The 23035-nt window shown below is 57.2% G+C and overlaps 1 protein-coding gene across 1 annotated transcript in view; it reads left to right on the forward strand.

Annotated features, from left to right (window-relative positions):
- The window catches only part of WNK3 (WNK lysine deficient protein kinase 3), a 52381-nt gene that overhangs the window by 10766 nt on the left and 18580 nt on the right, over positions 1–23035 (forward strand). Inside the window, exons 2-12 of the mRNA XM_074277623.1 lie at positions 171–800; positions 7506–7678; positions 8352–8572; positions 8974–9131; positions 9948–10036; positions 11630–11849; positions 14315–14585; positions 17237–17430; positions 17541–17603; positions 18059–19783; positions 21558–21634. Coding sequence (XP_074133724.1) covers positions 297–800; positions 7506–7678; positions 8352–8572; positions 8974–9131; positions 9948–10036; positions 11630–11849; positions 14315–14585; positions 17237–17430; positions 17541–17603; positions 18059–19783; positions 21558–21634 — 3695 coding nt within the window. The 5' untranslated portion in view covers positions 171–296. The remainder of the gene's footprint in view (positions 1–170; positions 801–7505; positions 7679–8351; positions 8573–8973; positions 9132–9947; positions 10037–11629; positions 11850–14314; positions 14586–17236; positions 17431–17540; positions 17604–18058; positions 19784–21557; positions 21635–23035) is intronic.

Genomic DNA, 23035 nt, shown 5'->3' on the forward strand with positions numbered 1-23035 from the left:
TCTCTAGAGCGGGCGCCTGGAGAGGGGCCTGGCGTGCTAAAGGCCACGGCGGGGCCGCGGAGGGCTGCGGGGGCCGGCTCGGTCCTCTGTCCGGAGGAGGGAAGGGTGGCTTTCCGCGTGGCGCTCGCCTTCGTGCGGGGGGAGTTTTGACCGGGTGCTCTTTACCCCAGGTTGCTATGGGAATTCCGTGTAACAGCATGAAAGGACAAACGCCCCAGTGATGTTGATGTCTGAGATGCGCCTGGCCTGAAGAGACGAGTGTGAACAGTTCTTGTGCCAATCTTAATTTCACTGCGATGGCGACAGATTCGGGCGAGCCGGCGAGCACCGAAGACTCAGAAAAACCCGATGGGGGCTCTTTGGGCAGCGGAGTTCTCCCGGTGGCCGCGGGGTTAGCGACGGAGACGGGGCCAAAGGAAGACGCCGGCGGCTTCCCCGCAACTGGGGAGACCTCCGGGAGGACCACCGAGAGGACCAGGGTCTTTCGGAAGAGCACCGAGATGATGGATGATGAGCAGGGTTCCGAGCCGTCTCCTAAAGCCGACCACCCCCGGGGCACTCCAAAAACAGCTCGCCTGGCTAGCCCCGGGAGACCGTCAGGCTCCAAACCGACTGCTGAGACCCCTAAGGAGAAAAGCGAAAAAGAGATAGAGGAAGAAGCAGAAATGAAGGCGGTGGCCACTTCCCCGAGCGGTCGCTTCCTGAAGTTTGACATCGAGCTGGGCCGAGGAGCCTTCAAGACAGTGTTCAAAGGGTTAGACACGGAAACCTGGGTGGAGGTTGCCTGGTGTGAGTTACAGGTTAGTGCACCCTGCGCGCCCCTCCTGCGGTCAGGCCAGCTTGGGAGGTTTGCTGGCTGCAAGGGTGCCCCGGGGTGGTTTGCCCCTCACCCTCTCTCTCCTCCCTCCGCATGGGTGTTTCTCTCCATCTCTCTGGCTCTGCCTCTGTCCTTCTGCCTCCTTCCTCCTGATTTCGAGCTGGGCCTCTCTGGGTTTCCCCACAGTCTGGGCTTTTGCTTCCTACTATGAATGGGATTTTCCAAAACAAAAGAGGGAATCCTGTTAAAGAGACAACGGGGAGTCCCTGCAGTTTGTTGATTCGGGGAGGGGGGGGGGACACGGTGGGACCTCTGGGGGAAAAAATCCCCGTGATGGTCAGACGGAGGGTGGACTGGACTGAGACTTGAGGCAGGCCAGCCCCCGGCAGCTACTGAAGGGGTTCGAGAGGGAGGGCCGGGATCAGGAGAGAAGGGGTGAAAACCACAGGCTCTGGCACCATATTGGACTTGGGAGGGGCTGATAGAGACGAGTTCAGGATGACTTCTAGTCGGGGAGCCTGAGGGACTGGAGGGATGGAGGTGCCTTCCACAGGAAAGGGAAAGGTAGGAGGTAGAGAGGGTTTAGGGGGAAAGAGAATGAGTTCTGTTTTCTGGGGGGAGGGCATTTCGGATGCCACCCCGGCAGGAAAGGGAGATCTGGGAGTCAGTCCTCGGCACAGAGTTAGATGGCTATTCAATCCCCAGGAGGTCTAGAGGGGGAAGAGCAGAGGGCCCAGGACAGAACCCCGGGGTCCCCTGTGGTGAGGGAGTGTGTCCCCTGGGGCCCAGGACAGAGCCCCGGGGTCCCTTGTGGTGAGGGGGCGTGTCCCCGGGGTCCCCTGGGGCCCAGGACAGAACCCCGGGGTCCCCTGCAGTGAGGGAGTGTGTCCCCTGGGGCCCAGGACAGAGCCCCGGGGTCCCCTGTGGTGAGGGAGTGTGTCCCCTGGGGCCCAGGACAGAGCCCCGGGGTCCCCTGTGGTGAGGGAGTGTGTCCCCTGGGGCCCAGGACAGAACCCCGGGGTCCCCTGCGGTGAGGGGGCGTGTCCCCGGTGTCCCCTGGGGCCCAGGACAGAGCCCCGGGGTCCCCTGCGGTGAGGGGGCGTGTCCCCAGGGTCCCCTGTGGTGAGGGGCCGTGTCCCCTGGGGCCCAGGATAGAACCCCGGGATCCCCTGTGGTGAGGGGGCGTGTCCCTGGGGTCCCCTGTGGTGAAGGGGCGTGTCCCCTGGGGCCCAGGACAGAGCCCCGGGGTCCCTTGTGGTGAGGGGGCGTGTCCCCGGGGTCCCCTGGGGCCCAGGACAGAACCCCGGGGTCCCCTGCAGTGAGGGAGCGTGTCCCCTGGGGCCCAGGACAGAACCCCGGGGTCCCCTGTGGTGAGGGGGCGTGTCCCTGGGGTCCCCTGTGGTGAAGGGGCGTGTCCCCTGGGGCCCAGGACAGAGCCCCGGGGTCCCTTGTGGTGAGGGGGCGTGTCCCCAGGGTCCCCTGTGGTGAGGGGGCGTGTCCCCGGGGTCCCCTGGGGCCCAGGACAGAACCCCGGAGTCCCCTGCGGTGAGGGGCCGTGTCCCCTGGGGCCCAGGACAGAGCCCCGGGGTCCCCTGTGGTGAGGGAGTGTGTCCCCTGGGGCCCAGGACAGAACCCCGGGGTCCCCTGCGGTGAGGGGCCGTGTCCCCTGGGGCCCAGGATAGAACCCCGGGATCCCCTGTGGTGAGGGGGCGTGTCCCTGGGGTCCCCTGTGGTGAAGGGGCGTGTCCCCTGGGGCCCAGGACAGAACCCCGGGGTCCCCTGCGGTGAGGGGCCGTGTCCCCTGGGTCCCCTGGGGCCCAGGACAGAACCCCGGGGTCCCTTGTGGTGAGGGGGCGTGTCCCCGGGGTCCCCTGGGGCCCAGGACAGAGCCCCGGGGTCCCCTGCAGTGAGGGAGTGTGTCCCCTGGGGCCCAGGACAGAGCCCCGGGGTCCCCTGTGGTGAGGGAGTGTGTCCCCTGGGGCCCAGGACAGAACCCCGGGGTCCCCTGTGGTGAGGGGGCGTGTCCCCTGGGGCCCAGGACAGAGCCCCGGGGTCCCCTGCGGTGAGGGGGCGTGTCCCCTGGGGCCCAGGACAGAGCCCCGGGGTCCCCTGTGGTGAGGGAGTGTGTCCCCTGGGGCCCAGGACAGAACCCCGGGGTCCCCTGCGGTGAGGGGGCGTGTCCCCAGGGTCCCCTGTGGTGAGGGGGGCGTGTCCCCTGGGGCCCAGGACAGAGCCCCGGGGTCCCTTGTGGTGAGGGGGCGTGTCCCCGGGGTCCCCTGGGGCCCAGGACAGAACCCCGGGGTCCCCTGCAGTGAGGGAGTGTGTCCCCTGGGGCCCAGGACAGAGCCCCGGGGTCCCCTGTGGTGAGGGAGTGTGTCCCCTGGGGCCCAGGACAGAGCCCCGGGGTCCCCTGTGGTGAGGGAGTGTGTCCCCTGGGGCCCAGGACAGAACCCCGGGGTCCCCTGCGGTGAGGGGGCGTGTCCCCGGTGTCCCCTGGGGCCCAGGACAGAGCCCCGGGGTCCCCTGCGGTGAGGGGGCGTGTCCCCAGGGTCCCCTGTGGTGAGGGGCCGTGTCCCCTGGGGCCCAGGATAGAACCCCGGGATCCCCTGTGGTGAGGGGGCGTGTCCCTGGGGTCCCCTGTGGTGAAGGGGCGTGTCCCCTGGGGCCCAGGACAGAGCCCCGGGGTCCCTTGTGGTGAGGGGGCGTGTCCCCGGGGTCCCCTGGGGCCCAGGACAGAACCCCGGGGTCCCCTGCAGTGAGGGAGCGTGTCCCCTGGGGCCCAGGACAGAACCCCGGGGTCCCCTGTGGTGAGGGGGCGTGTCCCTGGGGTCCCCTGTGGTGAAGGGGCGTGTCCCCTGGGGCCCAGGACAGAGCCCCGGGGTCCCTTGTGGTGAGGGGGCGTGTCCCCAGGGTCCCCTGTGGTGAGGGGGCGTGTCCCCGGGGTCCCCTGGGGCCCAGGACAGAACCCCGGAGTCCCCTGCGGTGAGGGGCCGTGTCCCCTGGGGCCCAGGACAGAGCCCCGGGGTCCCCTGTGGTGAGGGAGTGTGTCCCCTGGGGCCCAGGACAGAACCCCGGGGTCCCCTGCGGTGAGGGGCCGTGTCCCCTGGGGCCCAGGATAGAACCCCGGGATCCCCTGTGGTGAGGGGGCGTGTCCCTGGGGTCCCCTGTGGTGAAGGGGCGTGTCCCCTGGGGCCCAGGACAGAACCCCGGGGTCCCCTGCGGTGAGGGGCCGTGTCCCCTGGGTCCCCTGGGGCCCAGGACAGAACCCCGGGGTCCCTTGTGGTGAGGGGGCGTGTCCCCGGGGTCCCCTGGGGCCCAGGACAGAGCCCCGGGGTCCCCTGCAGTGAGGGAGTGTGTCCCCTGGGGCCCAGGACAGAGCCCCGGGGTCCCCTGTGGTGAGGGAGTGTGTCCCCTGGGGCCCAGGACAGAACCCCGGGGTCCCCTGTGGTGAGGGGGCGTGTCCCCTGGGGCCCAGGACAGAGCCCCGGGGTCCCCTGCGGTGAGGGGGCGTGTCCCCTGGGGCCCAGGACAGAGCCCCGGGGTCCCCTGTGGTGAGGGAGTGTGTCCCCTGGGGCCCAGGACAGAACCCCGGGGTCCCCTGCGGTGAGGGGGCGTGTCCCCAGGGTCCCCTGTGGTGAGGGGGCGTGTCCCCTGGGGCCCAGGACAGAGCCCCGGGGTCCCTTGTGGTGAGGGGGCGTGTCCCCGGGGTCCCCTGGGGCCCAGGACAGAACCCCGGGGTCCCCTGCAGTGAGGGAGTGTGTCCCCTGGGGCCCAGGACAGAGCCCTGGGGTCCCCTGTGGTGAGGGAGTGTGTCCCCTGGGGCCCAGGACAGAACCCCGGGGTCCCCTGCGGTGAGGGGGCGTGTCCCCTGGGGCCCAGGACAGAACCCCGGGGTCCCCTGTGGTGAGGGGGCGTGTCCCCAGGGTCCCCTGTGGTGAGGGGGCGTGTCCCCGGGGTCCCCTGGGGCCCAGGACAGAACCCCGGAGTCCCCTGCGGTGAGGGGCCGTGTCCCCTGGGGCCCAGGACAGAACCCCGGGGTCCCCTGTGGTGAGGGAGTGTGTCCCCTGGGGCCCAGGACAGAGCCCCGGGGTCCCCTGTGGTGAGGGGCCGTGTCCCCTGGGGCCCAGGATAGAACCCCGGGATCCCCTGTGGTGAGGGGGCGTGTCCCTGGGGTCCCCTGTGGTGAAGGGGCGTGTCCCCTGGGGCCCAGGACAGAACCCCGGGGTCCCTTGTGGTGAGGGGGCGTGTCCCCGGGGTCCCCTGGGGCCCAGGACAGAGCCCCGGGGTCCCCTGCAGTGAGGGAGTGTGTCCCCTGGGGCCCAGGACAGAGCCCCGGGGTCCCCTGTGGTGAGGGAGTGTGTCCCCTGGGGCCCAGGACAGAACCCCGGGGTCCCCTGCGGTGAGGGGGCGTGTCCCCTGGGGCCCAGGACAGAGCCCCGGGGTCCCCTGTGGTGAGGGAGTGTGTCCCCTGGGGCCCAGGACAGAACCCCGGGGTCCCCTGTGGTGAGGGGGCGTGTCCCCTGGGGCCCAGGACAGAGCCCCGGGGTCCCCTGTGGTGAGGGGGCGTGTCCCCTGGGGCCCAGGACAGAGCCCCGGGGTCCCTTGTGGTGAGGGGGCGTGTCCCCGGGGTCCCCTGGGGCCCAGGACAGAACCCCGGGGTCCCCTGCAGTGAGGGAGTGTGTCCCCTGGGGCCCAGGACAGAGCCCTGGGGTCCCCTGTGGTGAGGGAGTGTGTCCCCTGGGGCCCAGGACAGAACCCCGGGGTCCCCTGCGGTGAGGGGGCGTGTCCCCTGGGGCCCAGGACAGAACCCCGGGGTCCCCTGCGGTGAGGGGGCGTGTCCCCTGGGGCCCAGGACAGAGCCCCGGGGTCCCCTGTGGTGAGGGAGTGTGTCCCCTGGGGCCCAGGACAGAGCCCCGGGGTCCCCTGTGGTGAGGGGGGCGTGTCCCCTGGGGCCCAGGACAGAACCCCGGGGTCCCCTGCGGTGAGGGGGCGTGTCCCCAGGGTCCCCTGTGGTGAGGGGGCGTGTCCCCTGGGGCCCAGGACAGACCCCCGGGGTCCCTTGTGGTGAGGGGGCGTGTCCCCGGGGTCCCCTGGGGCCCAGGACAGAGCCCCGGGGTCCCCTGTGGTGAGGGAGTGTGTCCCCTGGGGCCCAGGACAGAGCCCCGGGGTCCCCTGCGGTGAGGGGGCGTGTTCCTCTGGTCTACAAGAAGCCTTTCCCGACCCCTCTGAATTCTAGTGCCCCCCTGCAGCTTGGTTCTTGTGGTCTCCTCCGTTAGCCTGGGAGCTCCTTGAGGTCAGAGCCTGGTTTTTGCCTCTGCGTTCTCAGCACTTGGCCCAGAGCCCGGCATATAGTAGGTGCTGGATCCAAATTGGTTCAGGAGGGAAGTGACCAAGAGGTCGTGGCTTAGGAGCTGCCAGTTCCCAAGAACTTGCCATTTGGCCTTCCAGGTCAGGGGAAGTCAGACCCTGTTTGTCCATCCGTGTCCGTTACTGGGAATGAAGGGGGTGGGGGCGGGCCCGGCTGTCTTTGGGCTCTTCACGGAGGTGTCTCGGGGCAGCTCGCTCTCAGCTTGAATTGGTTGCTTCTGTTCTTCAGATGATTGGAGCCTCAGCCCTAGGGCCGTGGGTTGTGAAGCCAAGCAGCCGTGGACACGGAATTTGTAGGCTTTGGGATCACTCAGTTCCCAAGGGTCTGTGGCCTTCGTCCGTCCCCCCCCCCCCCCCTTTAGCCGAGGCTCACGCCTAGGTGGCCTGGAAATGGGATTCCGGGCTGGGGGATCCTGCCAGTGTGCCCCGGGTTGGTGCAGAAAGTGGCGGGTTTGCAGCACACGTTAGTGATAGTCACTTAGCCTGCTGGTAGTAGGGAGGTGGTCCTCACAGTCTGGGCTTCCGCTTCCTACAATTAATGGGATTTTCCAAAACAAATGTTAAAGTGAATCATCCTGTAATTATCTGCCAATAGGGGAGGAGGAAATTTGAGCAGCGTTCTTTCCCAGAAGCTCCTGCGGGAGCGCGGTTGTCTCCGCAGGCCGGGACCGGGCTCCCACCCTTATTGCCGAGTGCTTGGGAGTTTCCAGAGCTCCCACGGGTCGTCGGTGGGAGACCTCAGAATCGCCCCCTAGTCCTGACTCCTGAGTCGCTGACGTTCTTTCCTTTGCTCTGCAAATTCTCTTCCCAGCTCTCTAGTCTGTTGATTGAGCATGAGACAGAATTCTAGGCCTTTTCTGCCATCCAAGCTAAAGAGATTCGGGGACGGTACGGTTCTGGAACTAACTACTAGCTAGGTGACATCTGACCGAAGAGGCAAGGGCTGTTGGGAAGTCTTGTCAGTTAGCTGCCCAGATTCCAAGGGAGAAGCATTAATGGCGAATCATTCTTTTGCGTGTTTTAACTGGTGAATGGAGAAATGAAGGAAACCTCATCGATGTCACCTACTCGGTGCGGGGCCCTGTGCAAAGCAGGAGCTAGAGGCAGAAAGCGGAGCGGGGCCACGCTGATGGTGGGAGACCCCGTAAAGGGCAGCAGTGCCGGGGGCCACAGACCACAGGCCTTCTTCCCGAGACTCAAGCCACTGAGCAGTGGCAGGGAGAGCTTTCTGCTCCCACCGAGACTCTGGATGTCTGAGAACTTTCTCGCCTGGGAAATGCCTTTTTGTCTCACCGATTTCCAAATCCCTTCTCCATTTCAGGACCGGAAACTGAGTAAAGCCGAGCAGCAGAGATTCAAAGAGGAAGCCGAGATGCTGAAGGGGCTTCAGCACCCCAACATAGTCCGATTCTACGATTCTTGGGAGTCCACAGTGAAAGGGAAAAAGTGCATCGTCCTCGTGACTGAGCTTATGACATCGGGCACTTTAAAAACGTGAGTTAACTTGACTTTGGGCTGGTGTGAGGGGAGGACAGGTGGGAATTTGTGATTTGTAAGTGGTTGAATGTGGGTGTCTGTGGGTGTTTTGCCAGTTGAGAGTTCTCGGTTCCATTCCGTCTGTCCCGTATTCCTTCCCCTGTGATCGTAATAGCATTGTTGTGAGGCTCCGGTGAGGTCACGTTTGTAAAGCACTGGGGTGCGTAAGAAATTATTTCCCTTCTCCTCTCTTCCCATTTGGCGGCCGGTCTTGTCATTACAGAAACAGTTGGAGAAAATCACGGAATCTCCAAAGGGGGTGATCCAACTGCCAGTCTAAGGCCGATGCCTTTTACCAGACAAGCAGCAGGATGGGTCAGAGGGTCGGGAGCTTCTCCGAGGCCTCCCCACTAGCTCCCTTGGCTTTGATCCTAAAAGCAGAAGTTTCTGCTGGTCTTGAGCGAGCTGACTACGTTCCTGGAGAGGGAGAGAAGGCTCTTTGCCTCTCAGCCAGCCACACGCTGGGAGATGAATCTCCTGGCCCTTTGGGGATGCCACATCCCTGCCTGTCTGACAGTGGGACTGGAGACCAGAGTCAAGGCAGCTAGGGAATCCCGAGAAGAGAGATGGGGATGGGGAAGACGGTGATCCTCTGGCCTCCGGTGATGAGCCTTCACATTTCTCTTTGTAGGTACTTGAAACGGTTTAAGGTCATGAAACCAAAGGTGTTAAGGAGCTGGTGCCGGCAGATCTTGAAAGGTCTGCAGTTCCTACACACAAGGACGCCACCCATCATCCACCGGGACTTGAAGTGTGACAACATTTTCATCACTGGCCCAACTGGCTCAGTGAAGATTGGGGACCTGGGCCTAGCCACCTTAATGCGCACATCATTTGCCAAGAGTGTGATTGGTAATATTTGTGGTTTTCTGGCTTGGGCCAGGGGCAGGGTTCCTATCAAATACCAAAAGTCTCGGGGATGGAGAGGGCCCTAAAAGTCTCAGGGATGGAGAGGGCCCTAAAAGTCTCAGGGATGGAGAGGGCCCTAAAAGTCTCAGGGATGGAGAGGGCCCTAAAAGTCTCAGGGATGGAGAGGGCCCTAAAAGTCTCAGGGATGGAGAGGGGCCCTGTTCACTGTTTCTTAGAAAGAGGTACCCATCCCTGTGGCAAGCAAGCAGTGAGGGTGAACATGTTGGTGCAGCATCTACACTTGCCTTTAGGAAGCAGAAGCATGTGGCGGCCCCGTGCCATACTCCAGAGGGAGTAGGTTTTCCCCCGTTCAAGAAAAGGTGCTGGTGATTTTCTGTTTGTAGGAACCCCGGAGTTTATGGCTCCAGAAATGTATGAGGAACATTATGATGAGTGTGTCGACGTCTATGCCTTTGGTATGTGTATGCTAGAGATGGCGACTTCCGAATATCCGTACTCCGAATGCCAGAATGCTGCTCAGATCTACCGCAAAGTGACCAGCGTAAGCCTGAGCTGAGACAGGGTGGACATTCTGGGGGTCTGGCCCTGTTTCTAGTGGGTCCGTGAAGGAAAGGGGGACCCGTGTGGTGATGTCTTCCCCAGCCCCACTTATGCTTTGACTGTCCGGAGAGTGTCTATCTGTCTCTCGGTCTCTGGGTCTGGCTCAGCTTGGCCTTTTGGAGCCCATGCTGGTGATGAAGTGTCTCCCTTAGTCTGGGGATTGCTACATTAAGGGGGAAGGGGTTCAGTCCACTGCCAGAAGTTCTCCCGTGGCAGATCTCATTTCTCGGGTCCCCTTCATAGAGCTGAGGCTTACTACGCATGAACTCCCTGAAGCATATTATGGACCAGGCACTCTGGGAGCAATTGGCAAAATGGGCTCATCTGGTCCAGATGTAGCCGTTTGGTTGCCCCAGGGAGCATGGCGTGGTCGAGTTTATCGTGAGCCAGCTCTGTTGTCAGGGACCGGTAGCAGTTTACTTCCCTGGCTTTCGGAGAAGCTTCTCTGCTGGGGAACTTGGAGACAGATCCATCCGCTAGTTTAGCAGATAAGAGAAAGCAAGCTGATGTCAAGGGCCTGAGTCATGTGATGGGAATGGGGACAAGGGCACATGGGGAGTGAGGCCTTTTAGTGTGGCGTGCTCTTCTTGGCACACCCCCACCACTACCACCACCACCACCACGTGGGGAACGGTTCCTTTCTCTGGTTCCATGGTGTTACGGTGCTTGAGGAGGGAGCTTTTATTGTCCTTCAGTCCATTCCGGCTCCAATTCCAGGGGGTGCATCTCAAACAGATGGTCTCTGTTTTTTTCTTAGGGAATAAAACCAGCTAGTTTCAATAAAGTGACCGATCCAGAAGTGAAGGAGATCATTGAAGGGTGTATCCGGCAGAGCAAACGAGAAAGGTGAGTGGGTGGGTCCTAAAGGGCAGGGAAGCCCTGGAACTTATTGAGTCAGTTACTCAGTCAACCCCAATTCAGTACCTACTATGCTGGGGTAGCTCCATGGTGCCGCTGCAGGGGTTAGAACCCTAGACTGGAGCATCAGGAAGACTTACCTCAGTTTCTTTTGTAAAATGGGGAAGCTGAAGGAGATGGCCTCCAAGGTCCCTTCTGGCTACAGACATGATCCTTGTTCATCTTGGTCCAGCCTGGTGACTAGAGGGGAAGCGATAGGCCAATGGAGATGGCTGCGTCTGGTAAAAAACCAAAATAAAAGAGCTCTTGGAAGCCATTTGCTCGAACCCCAAAGGACAGGGCTGGATTTCTCCTGCCTTTTGTATTTTTCTAGAAGGAAATGGTTGAAGAGTAGATCATTTGAAATGGCCTCAGAGTCTCTACCTGTTGGCCTAAAATCTGGTCTTGAGGAACTAGGAGCTCTCAGTGGAGCCAAGCGCATCTTCATCGCCAAAAGGGATCGGGCTCAGGGCCGGCCTTTTGAGCGAAGCTGAAATATCTGAGTGGGGCTTCGGATGAGCCAGGGTCGCGGTGAGCATTGGCTCCCCTGACCTTCGCCTCATCTTGCCTGATCTTGTTTTTGCTGTCAGATCTTCGATCCTCTCGTTTAGTAGTTTGGAGCTCTGTCTAATGCAGCGGGCCTAATTAACAGGCCTCTTTTCTGGATGTGCTTTCATGGAGACAGGAGTAATTAAAGTCACTAAACTGATGGCTATGTCTTCCTCAAGCAGTCCATTAGTAACCAGCAGGGTTTTTAAGGTTTAATCTTATTACGAATGTTTTCAAAAGGGAACATTTCTGCATACAGTGTATGGTTAGATAGAAAATAGAAATCTCTTTTATGTGCAACTTGCTTCTCTTTTCGCAAGCACATAACATACTCCATATGTCTCCTTCGGAACTTTCAACTAGGCGCCGCCCCCCTCCCCCTGGAGAGGGCTGGAGTTCAAATCCACATAGCACCTGTCTCCAAAAGGTGGTCCTGAGCATTGAATGAGTTAATATTCTTTGTAAGTGCTGGCCACACACCAAGTGCTCCATAAATGATAGCTACTGTTATTGATATGGTTCTCAGTCCCATGATAACACCTGGCTAAAAGCTCGGAAAGTCATTATGTTGGATGGGTATTGCATCTTTTCGAACCATGGGTCCTCTGGAATGAGTCGTGGTCGCTAGTTAAATTGGTCCAAGTCTAAAAAGGCTTTTGGACTGGTTTTCCTTTGTAGCCGGTTAGCATTTCTCAGGTACTTACTATGTGCCGGGTGCAGGGAATCCCAAGGCCAAAAGGCAGCAGCCCCCTTGGAATGGGAGTGGCCTGTACACGTGCACGTTGCTCCAAGAGGCGGCAAGATGGAGCCAGCCGGCGTTTCTGCACCGGTTCCCGGTCTTTAGGGGGAACGAGGTGAAAGAGCCGTTTTGTTTATGGGAAACGGAACGCAAGCCGAGCTTCTCTCGAGGAGGAGAAGGCGAAGGCCAGTCGTGCCTCTTGCTGCCACTTCCGCTGGGCACGGCTAACTCAGCTCCTTGTGTCTCGTTGCTAGGTTATCCATCAAGGACCTCTTAAACCACGCGTTTTTTGCTGAGGACACAGGGCTGAGAGTGGAGTCAGCCGAGGAAGATGATGGCTTCAATTCTTCCTTGGCTTTAAGACTCTGGGTGGAAGATCCGAAGAAACTGAAGGGCAAGCACAAGGACAACGAGGCTCTGGAATTTAGCTTTAATTTAGAGACAGACATTCCGGAACAAGTAGCGTATGAGATGGTAAGTCAGCCCCACCTCCGAGCTCAGGGCCTCCTGGCTGTTTCTCCACAGTCTCTTCACATTGAGGCTTTCCTCAAGTTCTGATTGGGGGGGGGGGGTTCTTAGCAGCCCCTTGGCCTGAGCTCCTCCCCCGTACCTTTTCCGGCCCTGCCTGCTACTGGAATGCTTTGATGGCTCCCCCTCTGCCTTCCCATGGTTCTCATGGGCTACACTAGCAGAATTGGAAGGTTCCAGGCCAGGCCCTGAGGTTAGAGTTGAGGTTAGAGTTAAGGTTAGGGTTAGGGTTAGCTGTTGGCATGGGCCCAGCCAAACTCAGAAGGCCGGCCATTCGTTTGGTGACAGTTGACAAGCTAGCTTGTGGTGATGGGAAGGTCCACTTTGGGCAGGGGGGGGGGGTGTTATCTTCTAATTATTACACTCTGAAGAAAGCCAGCCAAAATTTGTACTTCTTCATCCATAAGCCCACTTGGTAAAAGCTCTGAGCTCTCAATCTGGAGCTGAGGTCCTGTACTCTGAGACTCTCGTTTCACTGATGAAACAAGTGAATATCCCTGGAGCTCCAAGCCACCTACACAGAGAGCTGGCTTTGGGTTCTTTGTTGGTTCCGTAGGGTTCCTCTCAGATCCCCACGATCCAACCTTGAATTGGGAATTCTAGAATGGTGAAAATTCTCACCTGCACCCCACTTCACCTCATAGAATCTAGAATTCTAGAAAGACAGAAATTCTTGCCTGTAACTCAACTTCCCCTCATAGAATTCTAGAATTCTAGAAAGGCAAAAATTCTTGCCTCTGACCCAACTTTCTCTCAGAATTCTAGAAGGGTGAAAGTTCTCACCTGTGACCTGACTTCCCCTCATAGAATTCTAGAACGATGAAAATTCTCATCTGTGTTCTGACTTCACCTCATAGAATCTAGAATTCTAAAAAGGTGAAAATTCTCCTTTGTGATCCGACGTAACCTAATAAAATCTAGAATTCTAGAACGGTGAAAATTCTCACCTGTGACCTGACTTCCCCTCATAGAATTCTAGAATTCTAGAAAGACGAAAATTCTTGTCTGTGTTCCGACTTCACCTCATAGAATCTAGAATTCTAAAAAGGTGAAAATTCTCATCTGTAATCTGACTTAACCTAATAGAATCTAAAATTCTAAAAAGGTGAAAATTCTCGCCTCTGACCCAACTTCCCCTCATAGAATTCTAGAAAGGTGAAAATTCTCACCTGTGACCTGACTTCCTCTCATAGAATTCTAGAAAGGTGAAAATTCTCACCTGTGACTCGACTTCCCCTCATAGAATTCTAGAATTCTAGAAAGGTGAAAATTCTCACCTGTGACCCGACTTCTTCTCATAGAATTCTAGAATTCTAGAAAGGTGAAAATTCTCACCTGTGACCCGACTTCCTCTCATAGAATTCTAGAATTCTAGAAAGGTGAAAATTCTCACCTGTGACCCGACTTCCTCTCATAGAATTCTAGAATTCTAGAAAGGTGAAAATTCTCACCTGTGACCCAACTTCCCCTCATAGAATTCTAGAATTCTAGAAAGGCAAAAATTCTCGTCTGTGTTCCGACTTCCTCTCATAGAATTCTAGAAAGGTGAAAATTCTCACCTGTGACCTGACTTCCTCTCATAGAATTCTAGAATTCTAGAAAGGTGAAAATTCTCACCTGTGACCCGACTTCCTCTCATAGAATTCTAGAATTCTAGAAAGGTGAAAATTCTCACCTGTGACCCGACTTCCTCTCTTAGAATTCTAGAATTCTAGAAAGGCAAAAATTCTCGTCTGTGTTCCGACTTCACCTCATAGAATCTAGAATTCTAAAAAGGTGAAAATTCTCCTTTGTGATCCGACTTCACCTCATAGAATCTAGAATTCTAGTAAGGTGAAAATTCTCGTTTGTGATGAGACTTAACCAAATAGAATGTAGAATCTAGAATTCTAGTAAGGTGAAAATTCTCATATGTGATTTTTGACTTAACCAAATAGAATCTAGAATTGTAGAAAGGTGAAAATTCTCATCTGTGATCCAACTATCTAATAGAATCTAGAATTCTAAAAGGTGAAAATTCTCATCTGTTCTATTAGGTTCTATTAGATTCTATTAGGTCCAACTTAACCTAATAGAATCGAATAGAATCTAGAATCCTAGAAAGGTGAAAATTCTCATTTGTGATTCAACAACCTAATAGAATCTAGAATTCTAGAAAGGTGGAAATTTTCGTCTGTTCTATTAGGTTCTATTGATTCTATTAGGTCCAACTTAACATAATAGAACCTAATAGAGTCCAGAATTCTAGAATTCTAAAAAGATCCAACTTAACCTAATAGAATCTAGAATTCTAGAAAGGTGAAAATTCTCATCTGGGATCCAACTTAACCAAATAGAATTCTAGAATTCTAAAAAGGTAAAAATTCTCACATGTGATCCAACTTAACTTGGATGTGGCTTTCGCTTTTTAGGTAAAATCTGGCTTCTTCCATGAAAGTGATTCCAAAGCTGTTGCTAAGTCCATTAGAGATCGGGTTGCTTTGATAAAGAAGACAAGGGAGAGGAAGCAGGCTGGCCTCTTGGGGGAAGAGCGCCGGGGTTCTCAGAGCAAGCCTCCACAACCAAGCACTTCTCACCTGGCTGGAACTGAGTGTGAAGAGACAGAGGTTGATCAGCACGTGCGAAAACAGCTCCTCCAAAAACAACAGACCCAGCCACATCCCTGTCCTGCCTCAGTTCTTGGTATTTGTCAAATCCCATGACCCTCCCCCTCTTTGTCCAGAGTTTGCCTCCTGGGGGCAGGGAAAGTGGAGGTGGTGGGTGGCTGGGCATAGGTGATGGATCTTGTTGGACAAGTTGTTATTGAGTTCCAAACAGGCCAGTCCCTGGCCTGTTCATCGATCTAGAATGGCAGAGGGGCCCTCGGGGTTGCTCGGCCACTTTGGATCCCCTTGAACCTTTTTCGGGAATTCCTCTCATTTATTGTCCCCTCATCCAGTTATTGGGCTGTGAGACACCCTGACCCTCTTGACGCATTGAATGCCAGCTACGGGTCTGGCACCGTGCCGAGCACTGGGGATACAAAAAGACATGCCCCGTCTCACCAAAAAAGCCCATTTCATCTCTTGCCACTTGCAACTCCCGCCAAACCACTCGCCCTGAGTTTTGGGCCCCCTGCTCCTTGTTGAGCTCTCCCTTTTCTTCCCTCTTCCTGGCTTTGTACCCAGAGCAGGGCAGAACAGCCCTGGCAGTAGCAGTAGAGCAGAGTCGGTTAGGTTGAGAGCTAAAACGATGCAAAGTAGTTCAGCCCTTCATTTTACAGTGGAGGAAACGGGCATTGAGGGGAGAGGGGGCGTAGCCCACTTTTCACGGGGGGCAGGTGGCATAGGCCACATTAAAACCCTGAGCTGTGAGTCCACCCTCCTGTCATGTGAAGAGGGCAAAGGGTTCAAGTGGGTAAACCGCACCAGCCAAGGAGCTGCTTTCTTCCTCTTGAACTTCCCATCCCCCCTCTAGGTACACGTGGGCTTTCTTGATTCCATTGCGGCTTTGGGCATGGCCTGGCAGCCATAGCCAAAGCGGCTTTTGTAGGTATTAGGATGGAGTTGGAGTGGTCGTTTCAGCAATCTTGTCAATGCGCAGACCCCCAGGCAAGCCCAGTGAGGGGGAGTTTGGGAGTTTGATTATGTGTGGGTATGGTCACCACAAGAGTGCCAGTCTTGGCTTCCTGTCAGACCTTTGCGTCTGCAGGGGCGGGCTCCACTGTGGATTATGGTCCTCATGTTGCCCACGTGGGCCTTTAAAGGGGAAGAAACTGCCCGATGTGACCTATCCCTCCCTCATCCTGAAGGGCTTTACTAGGACAATTTCAGAGGGTTTATAGGTCTTTATAACTTGGCTAGGAAATCTCTCTTGTCCTATCTGCTAGAAACCATTCCTGTTTTCTTCTCTTCTCCATGGATGCCAGCCAGATTGTTTTCTCCCACAGATTTTCTTTCCTTCTTTCACCTTTTGCTTTTCCTCCCCCTCCTCCTTCCTTCTCCTTCCCCTTTTCCTGTCCTACTCCCTTTGGCACATTGGTATATAATTCAGTATGTGTCAGTTCATTCATGTTAATGAATTAATACGTAATGAAGAGAACTCAAATTTCTTTAGAACTTTGTCTTAACAAAATGTTTTCCTTACCATAAACCTTTAAGATATTCTTGTCTAAAAAGTAAAGAATTGAGTCCCAGAGGTGTAAAACGCCACGTACAATTAGTGACCGTCCATATCAGCTCTTGGACTTAAACTCGAGTCTTTGGGCAAATTTACGTGCGAGACCTGAGTGGGGTACAGACAAGGAGAAGGTGACATTTGAGTTAGGCTCTAAGGGTAGAAAGAAATTCTGTAACTATGGAACGGTAGATGGATAGCTAAAGTCTTTCTTTCTTTCTTTCTTTCTTTGAGATAAAAATATTTTTATTGAATTAATTTTATCTGAAAAACTTAGAGTAAGAAAAAAAGAAAAACAAAACCAAGTAAGGCAAAACAAAAGAGAACATTGTCATATGCCCAGCAGAACATCAGGGACGATTCAAAATATATAATGACAGACTGCCTGATCGAGAAAGTATATGTATATATGGTAGAAGAAATTATATTCATGAATGTCCACTTTTTCTTTACTTCCTTGTGAATTGTTCTTGCTGCATACGTTCTTTGTTATTCTTTTCCTCCTTTTCATCCCCTCTCACCCCCAAGCAAGCTACAGTTAAGAAAAGATATATATATATATATATATATATATATATATATATATATATATATATTCCTTCTCCTCCCCCTCCTCCTCCTCTCTTTCTCTTCCTCCTCCTTCTCCTCCTTCTCTCCCCTCCTCCTCCTTTTCCCCTCCTCCTCCTTTCCTTCTCTTTCTTCTCCTCTCTTCCCCCTTCCCTCCTTCTCCTCTTCCTCCCCCTTTCCTCCTTCTCCTTCCCCTCCTCCTCTTTCCTCCTCTCCTTCCTTCTCCTCCTTTCTTCCCCTCCTCCTCCTCCTCCTCTGCCTCCTCCTCCTCCTTCCCTCCTCTCCTCTTCCTCCTCTCCTCCTTCCTTCCTCCTCTTCTCCCTCCCCTTTCTCCTTCTTCCCCCTTCCTTCTTTTCCTCCTCCTTCCCCTCGTCCTTCTCCTCGTCCTTCTCCTTCCCGTTTACACATGGGGAAACTAAGTCCCCAAATGGCAGTGAATTGTTCGAGTAACTCCCGGGGCAGCAACTTGCCACATTGCCATTGGGATTTCCCGGCTCATTTCAGATGAATCCCGTAGCGGCCACGGCTCACTCCCGTGTGTCTTGAGTGATTGTTGGCCACCGCCTTCATCCCCCTAGGGCGCTCACAGTTGGCATATTTCTTTGCTGCAGCTGATGGTTTGCCTGACACGGGAGTTGGGGCAGTCAAGCCTCCTGATTCTTCGAGTCAACACACCGTGGCCTACTGCCCAGATCCAACAACAGTCCTTGCCAAGGTTTCTCACATTCCCCAGACTGAAGGCCAACTTCCAGGGCGCCCGTACCCACCTCAGCCACTGGTGGGACATTACCAGCAAATGCCAGGGGTAAGAGCCACCGGAACTGTGGAGACGCTTGAACTTGTTTGAACTCTTGTCTCAGAGCCGGCACCGAAAGCCATCGTCAACATTGTTAATAAATGTTTCTTTCCAACCAGATCCAGCAACAAGCAACCCTTTCTCAGGCCCAGATGTTTGTCCAGCAGTTCTCCCAGAGAGTGGTAAGATTCCCAGAGCCGGGTGGCTCACCCCCTCGCACGCGCCCCCTCACGGGCGGCTCACCCTTTCACACACACCCCTTCGTGGGTGGCAGAGCCCTTGGGGTGGACCGCTGCCATCCGAGGCCCATCCCGGGGTGAGGCCGATGTAGAAGACCTGGGCCGGCTCTCTCTGTTTCATCTGGTGCCCGATCTCCTTTTCCCTCGTCATGTCCCCGTGACCCCCAGCCCCTCGGAAGCAGTTGCTGAGCCCACGGTTTTTGTAGCTACCCGGTGGTTCACGTCGAGCCTGGAGACGCAGGGCCTGAAGCGGTGTTCTGGGACGAGGGCGTTAGGGCTTCCACAGAAGAGCGGCCCTGGGGGTTCTTTGCTTTTGGAAAGTCCCCGGGGGGGGGGGGGCCGTGTCGGCCAGCACGCTCGCACCGGGCTTAAGCTTACCCATCCTTTTCTCGTACCAGGAGCTGCAGCAGCCCTTCGGAGCCGACGGCCAGGCCAATCCTCCGACCTTGCCCTCCGCTCAGCACCCTGCGGCAGGCATCTTGCTCGATCACGGCCTTCGGAAAGGGGGTCAGATGGTAGGCCCGACCCTGGATGCTGAGCAGCCTTCTGGCTTCTTACCAAATCTCCCCACCGCTCAGTACATGACCAGTGCCCAGGGGCCCCTCGGGGTAGCCCAGCAGCTTCCGGCTTCTCTGGTCGGCCATCAAGGCCATCAAGGAGCCCAGCTCTCCACCCCCCAGCTGCCTTTAGTGTCCCAGGCGTACTCGGTGGTCCAACAAGACTCGGGCCCTCTCTGTGCGGGGCCACAGCCTCACTACTACCCAGTGCCTTGCCCACCCCCCCCGGTGACTCTGCTGCTGAAGGCCGTGGAGCCGGCCCAAGAGGCCGGACTCCAGGAGCCCGACGCTCAGGGGGTCCTGCAGCAGCCGGAAGGAGACGGGAGGGGAAGCCTGATCTCCCTTGGCGAACAGCGGCCTATCTTTGTGATGAAGCCTACCGAGCAGCTGCCTTACCCCACCTATCCCATGCAGCCGCCTTGTCTGGTCTCGGCTCCCGAGCAGTCTCCTTACCAGGTGCCGGCGCAGCCGCCGTACGGCCCGGCGCCCGCTTACGCCCTCCCCCCACCCGCAGTGCAATCCTTCTATTCCGCTCCCCAGCCCGGCCAGGCTGCCATGTACCACACCCAGCCTGCTTACCTGGAGAAGCCCGCGTACATTCTCCAGGGGACTTACACGGGGCAGCCCATAGACCAACCTCCTTACCCTGTCCTGCCCCCTGAGACTTCACCATACGCGGGCCAGGCGGCCCCCTCCTTCCAGACGACATTCTTGGGCCACCAGGCCCACTCGGCCAGCCCTAACCCCGAACTGCAAGCTCCGGACGAGCAGCAGCCTTACGGCGTGCCTGCCGCGGAGCCCCAGGTGTGTTTGGGCCAGCCACCGGACATCCCTTTGGCGGGCGTGGAACAGAAGGCCCAGCTATACCCAGCAGAGACACTGATGGCCGTTCCGCAGGCGGACGTCAGCAGGGGCAACGAGCAGCTCCGAAGCCCAGCTCCTTCAGTGACCATCGGCGCTCCAAGAGCTGGCGAGGGCCTGCCCTATCCCTTGCTGCAGCCATCTTTCCCCCAACAGCCTCTCTCCCCTGTCCTGCTGCAGCAGGCCCAGCAGCAGCATGTCCTGAGCCCTTTCTCGAAGTCCCCGCTCACGCCACATCAGCAAGTAGTCCGCCCTTCTCATCTACCAGCAGTGCCGCACCTCGAGCTGCCGACCCCGGAGCTTCCCCGGAGTCAGCAGGGTCAACTCTCGTATGGTCAGCCAGGCGCCTTCCAGCAGCAGGCCCCCTGCCAGCCCCATCAAGCACCAGCTCTCGTCCCCCACTTGGCCACCGAGTGCGGTCAGACCCTACCTTGCCAGAAGCACCAGCCTGTGTATAGCCAGCCCCAGTGGCAGCCACCGTTGAGCCAGGCGCCCGTTTCGGGGCCCTTAGAATTACAGCAGCAGCAGGTGGCAGCTCTCTACCAGACTGCGGGAGGGGCCCTGCCCAAGCAGCGCCCCATGGCCTGTGTGGGCCAGCTGCCCCTGACCGGCCCGGTGCTCCCCACCTCACTTCCTGTCCAAGGCGTTCCCGTCTTGCAAGCCCAGCATCAGCATCACCCTTTAAAAGGCCAGAATGTTCCAAAGGTGAGTGTTGGGGGTTGAGGAGGTTTGAGAATTCTGGGACTGGAGGGGAGTTGAGGATTCTGAGGCTGGAGGGGGGGAGAGGTTTGAGAATTCTGGGGCTGGAGGGGAGTTGAGGATTCTGAGGCTGGAGGGGGGGGGAGGTTTGAGAATTCTGGGGCTGGAGGGGAGTTGAGGATTCTGAGGCGGGGGGGGGGGGGTTGAGGAGGTTTGAGGATTCTGGGGCTGGGAGGGGGGGGAATTCCATTCTGAACAAGCCTCTCCCGGGCCCTTAATTTCCTCACGTGGGAGATGTCCAGGCCGGCCTCGATTCTGGCCTCGGCGCCCTGTCTTTTGGCTGGTCCCGCCCTCTGCTTGCAGTGAGAAAACCTTGCCAGTCCCAATAATGTTTCCGTGTGCGGGAGCTTGGTGAGGGAGGCTAAGGCTGGTGCGCTCGCTCAGAGGAAGGGGCGGGCCACACACTTTCACTCCTGGCTCTCCTCCATTGTTGCCTCTTTGGCTACACGTCCTTTCCTCGTGTAACCTGATGTGCTGAGCCCATGTCGGCTCCCTGAAAAGGCTGCTGCAGAGGCCAGGGAGCCCAGGGTCTCTGGGTCAGAGGTAAGCGTTGTCATGGGAGTTCTTTTGTTCCGAGAGTATTTGCTGGCATTTGGATTTGGGGACGTGTTCTAGAAAGCAGGAGGGATTTCTGTGTGTGGTAGGCCAGACAGGGATGTGCTCTTTGGCCCCCTCCTTGAACACTGGACGGGCCTCTCCTCTTTATCCGTTGCTGCTCTCCCAGTTTGGCTCTGGTGGGCAGCGGCTCTCATGTTCTGCATCTCGGTTCCAGCCCTGGCCCGGGGAACAGAGGGACAGAGAACCTGAGGGGCTGTGCAGGTGGGCCGTGGTGGCAACGGGTCCTTAAGCTTTCTGTCTCAGGGGAAGCTGAAGTTTGTAGAATTGGGGGTCCACCCTCTTCTCCATCACGGCTTAAATGGGGTTTCCTTCCTGGTTTCAAGTAAGAAGTTGGGTTTTTGTGGGGAGAGCCAGGGCCTGGTGTCACTCCCCAGGCTGCCCCCCCGCCCTGTGAAAGGAAGAGAGTCGTTGGATTAGACCGCTAGGTGTGGAAAGCCAGTAGGGTTGCTTGATGTTCAGTGCTGGGCTTGCGGATGAGCTTTCGGGGCCCTTCCGTCTCCGACCCTCCTGAAGGCCCGTAAGCTCGAGCCCGGGCCTTATAGCCAGGAGGGAAGGTCTTGTCTGATTTCTCGGCCTCCCCAGCCCTGAAGAGGCCCCCAGAGTAGGAAGCTGCCACCGGCAGTCTTGGGAATGGCCGGTGCTGAGCCGGGCAGCCCCAGAGGCACAGATGGGCGCAGTAGGGCGCCACAGCTCTGGCTTCTTGCTCAGTTTCAAGGTTGTCTTCCCTTATGTCCACGTTGGTGCCCACTCCAGGTTGTGTGTGGGCCTTCCTTTGGTGGCCACTTTCTGGAGCAGTTTCCATGTCAGTGGCTACTTTCTGGAGCGGTTAGAGGGTTTTGTTTGGAGGGCCCGCGGGCTGGAGCTCACGGCGTGTTAACTTTACGGACAGAGAACAAGGAGAAACCACGGCCGTTGGGGAGCCAGTTTCCTTTCTGTTCGCCTTGTGACGTAGATTGCCTGGCAAACCCTTGATGGAGTTGGATAGCACCTGGCAGTATTGATCGCAGACTGACACGTGGGCTCAGAACTTGGGGTGAAGCAGACGGGCTGGGGGCTGGGGTACCTTGACTTTTAGCTGTTCTTCTGATGAGTGTTATTTCAGCAGAGCTCCCAGCCTGAACCCCAGCAGCCAGCAGACCACCTACATGCAGCTCCTCCGAAAGCAGATGTACCCCACGGGTGAGTAGGGACCGGCGGATCCCGAGAACCAGAGAGGTGTGTGCCCCGAACCACTGATTAGAGATTGACCTCTGGAAAGGCGATCTGCTCTCGCCTTCCCGTGTCTCTTGAGTGGCCCCAGGAAGAACCAGTGAGAGACTCAGGGTCCTGCCCCACGGAGCTTGGCCTGGTCCGTAGTCGTAGCTGACCCCGGTGAGACTCTCGGGGTCCTGCCCCCATGGAGCTTGGCCCGGTCCGTAGTCGTGGCTGACCCTCTGAGCTCACTTTCTCTGTTTTTGTCAGAAAAAATGAGTATTCTGTGGTCTCAGAAAGCCTCGGAAGCGGCACAGAGAGCTGTTTAGGACCTGGCGTTCCCAGCCAAACGAAGCGAAGAGCAGGCTCTCAGCCATGCCCCATCCCATGAGGCCTTGCAGCCCCACGGGGCCGCCTGCCCAGATGCGTCGGCCTGACTCATCTGGGCTGGTGGATGTGGGGAGACGTCGTATCTTCTTGCTTTTCGTGTTCGTTGATGTCAGTCAACGAGCCTTCGTGGTTTAATGACACATTGAGTTCGGTTCTTTTTTTTGCTCGTTTATTTAAAAGTTCTAGCTTATTTCCCATTCCAGACTGTCTCCTTTGCCCCCTCCCCTCTCTGGCCCGGCCTTTTGCCAGCTACCCACAGTGTCTTCCTAACGGGCCAGCTCTTACCGTGTTGCCTTCTTGCTCAGTGAACTCTGGGGCTTTCTCCCCTCTGACCCCCGAGTTCAAACACAGACTCTCCTGTTCCCTCCTCTTTGACCATATCTATGGCCCCCACTCTCTCTCCGGCTTAATGGACCTTTCCAGCTCCCACGTGTACTGTTCCATCTCTTGCCTTCGTTCCGGCTTCTTCCCCTTCCGCCCCCCAAGGCCCTCACTCCTTTTCATTTTCAGTCTAAACACCACTTTGTCCCTGAAGCCTTTCCTGATTTGCCCCTCAAATTTGTGTACGTGTGTGTGTGCGTGCATGTGTGCATGTGTGCGCACACACACAGATGTGCTCTTTACTCAAAGAGAAGGCCAGGGTCTCGAGGGCAGGCTCTGCTTGGCGATGCCTGGCCCAGAGCAGCTGTCCGCCCCCTTTCAGTTCACTGGTTCCCTTAGGCACCGAGGAGGCGAGTCCCTCTCCCTGTCCTTGTTCCACGGCTCATCTTGGGTTCGGCTGCCCGGCTCCCTCTTTGGTCTGTTGCCTAGCTGCCGCAGCAGGTTCCTGGATTCCTCTTGGTCGGCTTCCCAGGCTCTGCACTTCCTTCTTTCTCCCCGGGATGCTTTTGTTCTCATCTCTGCTCCCAGGCCACCAGCCCCTCCATTGACCTCAGACATGATTTGCCTCCAAGCTTCCCATTTGGAGCGGGCTTCTCAGAGCCTCTCCCAAGGAGCCTT

The sequence above is a fragment of the Sminthopsis crassicaudata genome, chromosome X (genome assembly GCF_048593235.1).
Source record: "Sminthopsis crassicaudata isolate SCR6 chromosome X, ASM4859323v1, whole genome shotgun sequence".
Classification (NCBI taxonomy): domain Eukaryota; kingdom Metazoa; phylum Chordata; class Mammalia; order Dasyuromorphia; family Dasyuridae; genus Sminthopsis; species Sminthopsis crassicaudata.